The 8,524-nt window shown below is 36.6% G+C and overlaps 1 protein-coding gene across 3 annotated transcripts in view; it reads right to left on the reverse strand.

Annotated features, from left to right (window-relative positions):
* Nucleotides 1–828: 828 nt before the first annotated feature.
* The window catches only part of MAL2 (mal, T-cell differentiation protein 2), a 73,552-nt gene continuing 65,856 nt past the window's right edge, over nt 829–8,524 (reverse strand). For all 3 annotated transcript variants that reach the window (XM_011941076.1, XM_011941073.1, XM_011941074.1), the window contains exons 3-4: nt 6,104–6,259; nt 829–3,033 (exon numbers count right to left, since the gene is read on the reverse strand). In XM_011941076.1, the coding sequence (XP_011796466.1) occupies nt 2,962–3,033; nt 6,104–6,259 (228 nt within the window). In that variant the 3' untranslated portion in view covers nt 829–2,961. The remainder of the gene's footprint in view (nt 3,034–6,103; nt 6,260–8,524) is intronic.

Genomic DNA, 8,524 nt, shown 5'->3' on the forward strand with positions numbered 1-8,524 from the left:
TGGGTAAAGAAAAGATCACATTTTTGGATATGGATGTAAAACCTGGGTGAACAGAGGCAAACAGAAATTAAGAGTCTGCATTTTGGAGTCAGACTGTTGGGGTTTAAATCCCAGCTTTCTCACTTGCTAGGCAGGCAGCACTGGGTGTTTCTTAAGGTCTGTGTTTTAGTCTCCAAGCCTTTAAAATGGGATGAGTATACACCCCATAGGGTTGTTACGATGAGGAATAAATGAAGTAATATTTGACAAAATGCTTGAAACATATAAAACATGGTATAAATGCTTTTTAAATAAAACAGAATTCTCTCTTTTTAGCATGGATAATTTATTTTATTTTTTATTTATTTATTTTGGTGAGACAGGGTCTCACTCTGTTACCCAGGCTGGAGCCTCAACCTCCTGGGCTAAAGCAATCCTCCCACCTCAGTTTCCCAAGTAGCTGGGACGAGAGGCATGTGCCACCATGCACCCAGCTAATTTTTAAATTGTTTTGTAGAGATGAAGTCTCACTATATTGCCCAGGTTGGTCCTGAATTCCTAGTGTCAAGGGATCCTCCTGCCTCGGCTTCCCAAAATTTTGGGAATATAGAAATAAGTCATCACACTCGGCAAAACAGAATTCTCATTTAAACTTCCTATGAAACGTTACTTCCAAAGACTTACCTCTTTCACCTCCATCAAAGAAAAAAGACAATTCCTGAGAGACTTTTACACAGAAATGTTTAAAACACAACTTTTTATACATTATAAGTCTAGAAGCTCTGTCAGGTTTATATCAAACCTTTAACTGAATTTCAAAGTGAATGGTGTAATAGATGACCACAAAGATTATCAAATGAATACTTTATTAGAGACATAACACGTATAAAATAAATTTCTTTTCATCAAGGAGTTACCAGATTTTAAAACCAACCAACACTTTCTCATTTTTACAGCTAAGATATGTTAAATTCTTAAACGCCATAATTTTTGTTCAACTCCTTTGTCATTCAACTCACAAATCTAGAATGCAATTAATCTGCAAATCTAAGTATTCACAGATGTGTCTTAGGCTTGGTTCATAACAATCTAGAAGCAATCCATTTACAAAAGTGCCACCAAACCATTTTAAAGAAATCAATTTAATGCCACCAAACAGAAGACTGCTATACTGGGAAACAAAAAAATCGCACAACTAAATTCTAGCAGACTAAACGATTCCAACTAGAATAGACTATATATCCATATGGCACATTTATGACTTTGTAATATGTAATTCATAACACAGGTTTAGGTGTGTGGTATGGAGCTGGAAAAACCAAGGAAGTAGGATATTACAGAAAATATCTGATGTAAGTATAAAGTCATACGCCTGATTTCCTCATGTCTTTTGTCTTTATATTTTTATCACAAACCGAGATCTAACAGGGTTCTTTCTAGAGGATTATTAGATAGGTAACACTTGATCATTAAGCACTGATCTTGCCACTCATTCACAGTTGTTCTATGTTCCATGAACTGTAATAGCCCAACTTATACATGGCACTCCAAGGGGATGCTTCAGCCAGAAAGTAAAGGGCTGAAAGAGTACAGCAATACAAAAGCCCTAGTGTGGTGGGAACTGTGGCCTCACTCTAACTTGTTCTTCCATTCAAAACATTTTGGCACCTTTCCATGACCAGGATCTCTACAGGTAGGTTAAAATACTTTTCTGTGCTATTCAGCCAGAAACAGTTTTTGTGCTGGCTATGATTTTAAAACTGATTTTGTCTGTCACCAGTGCAAAAACAATATAGATGTCTGGGCTAATGCAAAAACATAAGAATCTACAACTTTATATTTAATAGTCTACTCAAATTTAACTCAAAGTAATGCAAAATAATTAGAAGTAGAAACTTAATTCTTCTGAGAGCTCTATTTGGAAAAGCTTCACATATCCACACACAAATATGGGTATGTTCATGCACAGGGCAAACAACTGTATACTGAAGCATAAACTCAAAGTAAGACGTAAGTAGCTAGATACCAGTTCCAGTAGTGGTTAATGGTCTCTGGGGATCCCATTTTAAGCACTCTCAGATGAGGATCTTGCTCAGTTGTTAGACTATCATTAGTTTGATTAAGCAACTAAAGTTTACTTCATAAATTACTTTTGCCTATATCCAGGACTCTGCCTGAGAAACCATACATTCCTCCAAAAGTAAGTATGTGACTATTAACACAAAGGCAATGTGATTATTGCATAATGAGGCTAAATATTATGTGGCTTGTCTAGTAGGTTTATAAGTTTTCATGATCAGTTCAAGAAAATGCAGAACATATATAACTAAGGTTTTACACCAGTGGTCGACAAACTATGGCCCACAGGTTAAACCCAGCCTCCCCTTGTTTTTATAAATAAAGTTTTATTAGGACATAACCACACTCATTCATTTCTGTATTGTGTACAGCTGCTTTCATGCTATAGTTGTGACAAAGACTGTATGGCCCATGAAGCATAAATATTTACCATCTGGCCCATTTTTTAAAAAGTGTGCCAATTCCTGGTTTACACTAAATTATAGAGTTCAATGCGAAGCCTATTTGAAATGTGTTTTTTTAGGGAGTTGTAGTTACCAATTAAAATTAAGGTTCAGGTGACTCAGCAACCAAACAAAAGGGATACTAATTTTTTATGAACAATATATTTGTATTTTATGGACATAAAAGGAAACGTTCAGAAAGAAAAGGAGGAGGAAGGGAAGGAGGGGAGAGATGTAAAATAAAAGGCCATTTCTTTAATATCATAATAAAATTAACATTCCATCCATGAAATAAACCAAAATTTGAGCTTTGATAGAGTCTCTCTCTACTAAACAAATTACTTTTGGAATGTTTGGAATGTTTTTGCATCTGGACAAAATGGTATCCAAATTGATCAGACATACAAAGTAGACAAATGAAACTAACACACGACTGCCAGTTTCTAAGGAGTGTTGAGTGTTACGGTCGCCATCTTCGTAAAGCCAGACCCAAACTGCAACCATAACAAGCTGTCGTCACAAAGGCAAAAATCTAAGAAAAAAGAAACAAAAATTCACATCAGATTTATAACACCGACTTAAAAGCAGTGTCCTCAAGAACAAACATATGAAGATTGACCAATCTATCTAAAAATACTTCGACACTTACAAAAATATTTTACATTGATTTATTTGATGATGTTTATTCCCTCATACAATTACCCCCTACTTCCTCTAAACATTTTAGCCCCTAATAATTTTCTCATTTGTGGACGACTTTACACTGAACATTTGTTCAATTTGTTCACATTCATTAAGTATTTGTGAATCCCCAGGCACTGTATTTAAAAATTCAGCATGAAGTTCTGTTCATGTAGTGGCTTCACAGCCAAGGAAGCCAGCAACTATCAGAACCTGAGGATTCATCAAATAATTTCTGTGATGATGGAAGGTAACTTTAAAACTCAAGACAAGTGGAAATGAATTATCAGGTTGGCTTCCTCTTGTATGGAAGACAGTCCTATGCACAAATTTGCACTCTACTGTGAATTACTGAGAATCTCTTTGGCACCAACTGTGTGTGTATCACTGCACTTCGTACATACAAACAGTAGATAGCATCCTCACCCTTTTGGGGCTTATGACCCATAGAAGACTAAAAGACAAAGAAAAAGCAGTTCAACATGATAAATGTTATGGTTTAGCACAGGGATTCTTAACTAGGAAACTAGCTCTGGGAAGGAATACTAGATTCACCTATAGGCCATTTTCACAGTTTAATTACTATTCTGCTCTTCTTTCCACCCTTCTTCTGCTGATTGTTTCCCTGATACATTTCTAATCTAGACATTGTTTTCTGAATGACAGCAATAGCACTTGATATCCATTATTATGGAAAAGGAATTTTCCTATCTAATGTCCCAAATGGATGGCTGACACATTTTAGTTAGAATAAAACTCAAACTAGAGATTTACTTTGGAGTGAGCACATGGATGAAATGGGATGTAATGCTGAACTCGAAGCATGTAGAGGTTTACTGAGACAGCTTCACTTAGAAAGGGAAGGACAACAGGGACAAAGTCACAAAAGAGAAGCAGCCAGAAAAGATTTACATTATGGAGAACACGGAAAACTAGGCCCTTAGGACAAAGGTGAGAAATTAAGGACCTCAGACAACCATCACGTATTTCAGCAGCTACTATTCTTGTGAAAGTAGGTTCTAGGGTGACTGTCAATAGATGTGGGGATACTTTAATGATCCAAGATGATCCAAGAATCTAGCCTGCACCATTAAAAAGAAGGGACTAAAAGTAAGAAACATATAAAGGCAAATACAATGGGAATTGATGACTCATAGCAAGGAAAAAAGTCAAGTTCCTGAACTTTGCTTTGTAAAACTGTTAAAACCAAGGGTTTTCCAATGTGATTTTGGATCACAAGGATTCTATGATCCTCAGGGATGATATGGTGGGTAGAGGCAGCTTTATGAAAAGAGAATGAGCATCATTCAAGGCTCTCTTCCTCCACTTCAACTACAGCACCTGAACTTTTATTCTAGATTTATTGGGGTTTTAGGTAAGAATTCATTAAATAAAACTTTTATTTCTTTTATAAGCAAGTGTTAAAGTCACTAATCTACACTATAAACCTTTCAAAGCTAAAACCATGACTCCTTTTTGTTGTAATCCCACCTTCAGCCTAATTCATTGCAGGCACTCAATAAATTTTGACAAATCCTACCAGAGACTTGGGAAACTTATAATAGGTCTTGAAACCATTTGTCTTTTACCCCTCAAAACTCAAACTCTAGACATCTATTGTCTAACACGATAGCCACTAGGCACATGTGATTAAATTTATTAAAATTAAATAACACTAAAAATTCAGTTCCTTAGTCATACTAGTTATCTTTCTCACTCTTTCCCCCCACCAGACAGAGTCTCGGTCTGTCACTCAGACTGAAGTACAGTGCTGTGGTCTCTGCTCACTGCAACCTCCACCTCCTGGGCTCCTGAGCTCCTGGGTAGGTAGCACTGCAAGCACAAGCCACCAGGCTTGGCGAATTTTTATTCTGTTTTGTTTGTTTTTCCTTTTTCAGAGACAGGGTTTTGCTATGTTGACCAGGCTGGTCTAAAACTCCTGGCCTCAAGCAGTCCTCCCACCTTGGCCTACCGATGTGCTGGGATTACAGGCATGAGCTATGGCTCCTCGGCCTAGTTAATTTCCAATTGCTCAATGGCCACATGAGGCTAGTGGTCACCATTTTGGACAGCACTTACATGAAATATTCCTGTCACTGTAGAAAGTTCTACTAGACAGTGCTGCTCCAGATAGATTTCATTGACTATATGAGTACTGGGTTATTTATAGGCTACCTGGGGAACATAATAAAACACTAGGGTCACTAATTTGCCATATACTTAATTAAATATCACAATATTTCAGAAAATAATTTGGACTTCGGACATCTTAAAAATGATCTCTAACAACAAAAAAATATATTATTTCTTCAAATTATCTATACAAAATGACAAATTAACTCCAGTATATGAATTAGATGATTTTAAAAATTTAATAAATACCCCAAGAAATGTATTTCATCTGCCTATCATCTACTACAAGGGCTGGCTATTTGCCTTACTCACCTGCACTTTCCTTAATGGCAGGAACTGCAACTTATTCACCCTGTCCTTAACACCCGGCAAAATTACTTGATAAATGGTAGGCCCACAGTAACTATTCATTGAATAAAAATACATTGCAAGCAGCAAGCAGCTATCGAATACTAAAGAACAAAACTGGGAGATCTCCTTTACCATCTCTGAAAGTTATCAGAAGCAAAAAACACAATTCTTTTTGCAAAGTAGACATTGCTGTGCAAAGCCAAGCAGTTCTACTGGTTCGCTATGATCTTACATGAACATCAACCTCTTTGTGCTATGGTTTAATCACCCACAACACTGGGGGTGATCATGGCACTTTGCATACAGGGTTACTGTACAGATAAATAGCTATTATATATTTAACGCTAATGGCTAGCATTAATGTTGCCTGAGGAGTTTCTTGGAGGCCTTGACAGTGGAGCGGACGTGCTGGTGAATGGTACTCATTGAATACTTACTGTGGCTGCTACGTTTATGTTATACTGGTTATCACTCAGGAGCGGCTGCAGGGTCATGGTTGTATTGCAGTGCAAATCATGCAGGGATGTGGCTGCTGCTTCCAATAAAAAGGCTCCAAAATAGAAGACAAATACTGTAAAATGGTAGGCAAAATCCTAAAAGAGGAGAGAAAAGACATCTGCAATTAAAAAAAAAAAAAAAAAGATACTTTTCTGTTCTTTATTTTAAATGATGAAGTTTAGGTTTAGCAAGATCAAAACATTTAATTAAACAATCTTAACTATATTCACTTTTTATCTTAGCTGCTTTAGAAATGTCAGGCTATTAGAATCCAAGTGGAAATCAACCAACCCATCTTAATTGGCACATTGGTAAACCCTTCCAAATACTGAATTTTATAATATATAATTTTAATTTGGATTAAGATGCCATACAGATCAATGTTAATTAGGATAATATAAAAAAGCCATAACATATGCTGTCTTTAAAATTCAAGTAAAATAGCATTTAAATAACATCTTTTTATTATGGTTATTATATGTATTCATACACATAATTTTATTTTTGAGCAGTTATTTTTATCATTAGAGATTTCCACTGAAAGATACAGAAGACTAATAATAGAATTCAATAACACATATTCACATATTTCATTAAAAACTACTAACATGTACTTTGACCAAAAGTATAAGAACTCGTTTATTAGGTTTCTTTGTATGTTGCTGACATTCATATGAAGCATAACACTATTACAGTTCATATTGTCTTACCTGAATTAATATACCATCAACATATCACTGTTTGTTTTTAATAGCTCCCACATATCAGGTACCTTACGTGCATTATTACTCATCCTTATAACCACCATTATTGTCTCCATTTTACAAAGAATTTCTTCTTTCTTTTCAGTTAAATGACTATTTAAAGCCACATAAATATTAACTTTGGGAGGGAGAAAAACATGTAGTGTGTCTAGTCCCAAAGTCCTGTTTCTTTAGTTTTCAGAAAAAATTATTTTAATTGACAAAAATACATATTTATCATGTACATGATGTTCTGAAATATTTATACATTGTGGGATGGCTAAATTAAGCATATATATATACCTCCCATAATTATCTTTTTTGTGGGGAGAACATTTTAAATTTTTTAAGCATTTTTCAAGAATATAATACTACACTGTTATTAACTATAGTCACTATGCTATATAACAGATCTCTTGAACTCATTTCTCCTAACTGAAATTTTGTATTCTTTGACCAACATTTCCCCAGTCTCCCATTACCCCATACCCTGGTAATCACCATTCTATTCTCTACTTCTGTGAATTCAACTTTTTAAGATTTCACATATAAGTGAGATCATGTGGTATTGGTCTTTCTGTGCTTGACTTATTTCACATAACAAAATGTTCATCTATGTTGCAAATGACAGGATTTCCACCTTTTTAAAGGCTGAATTAGTATTGTGAATATATACTGCATTTTCTTCATTCCTCTACGACCCTTAGGTTGATTCCATATCTTGGCTGTAATGAATATGAGAATGCAGATATCTCACTGATTTCCTTTGGATATATACCCAGGTGTGCGATTGCTCGATCATATGGTAGTTCTATTTTTAACTTTTTGAGGAACTTCCACAATGTTCTCCATAATGACTGTACTAATTTACATTCCTACCAACAGTGTGTAAGGGTTCCGTTTGAAGTCTTTTCTATCAAACTTATTATTGATTTCTATTACTGTTATAGCAATATTACACCAGGAGAGCACTGCACTGCCTTTGTAAATGGCCATACAGCAAATGATACTGTTTATAGAAATTGTTTTCACATCTGGCCGGGCACGGTGGCTCACACCTATAATCCCAGCACTTTGGGAGGCTGAGGCGGGTGGATCATGAGGTCAGGAGATAGAGACCATTCTGGCTAACATGGTGAAACCCTGTCTCTACTAAAAATATAAAAAAATTAGATGGGCCTGGTGGCGGGCACCTGTAGTCCCAGCTACTTGGGAGGCTGAGGCAGGACAATGGCATAAACCTGGGAGGCGGAGCTTGCAGTGAGCCAAGATCGCACCACTGCACTCCAGCCTGGGCAACAGAGCAAGACTCTGTCTTAAAAAACAAATAGGCCCAAGATGGCCGAATAGGAAGAGCTCCAGCCTCCAGCTGTGAGTGACACAGAAGACGGGTGATTTCTGCATTTTCAACTGAGGTGCCAGGTTCATCTCACTGGAGAGTGCTGGATAATAGGTGCTGGTCAGCTGGTGTAGCCCGACCAGCGAGAGCTGAAGCAGGGTGAGGTATCGCCTCACCTGGGAAGTGCAAGGGGGAAGGGAATCCCTTTTCCTAGCCAAGGGAAACTGAGACACACAACACCTGGAAAATTGGGTCACTCCCACCCTAATACTGTGCTT

This window comes from Colobus angolensis, unplaced genomic scaffold, assembly GCF_000951035.1.
Source record: "Colobus angolensis palliatus isolate OR3802 unplaced genomic scaffold, Cang.pa_1.0 Scaffold198, whole genome shotgun sequence".
In the NCBI taxonomy this organism is placed as follows: Eukaryota; Metazoa; Chordata; class Mammalia; order Primates; family Cercopithecidae; genus Colobus; species Colobus angolensis.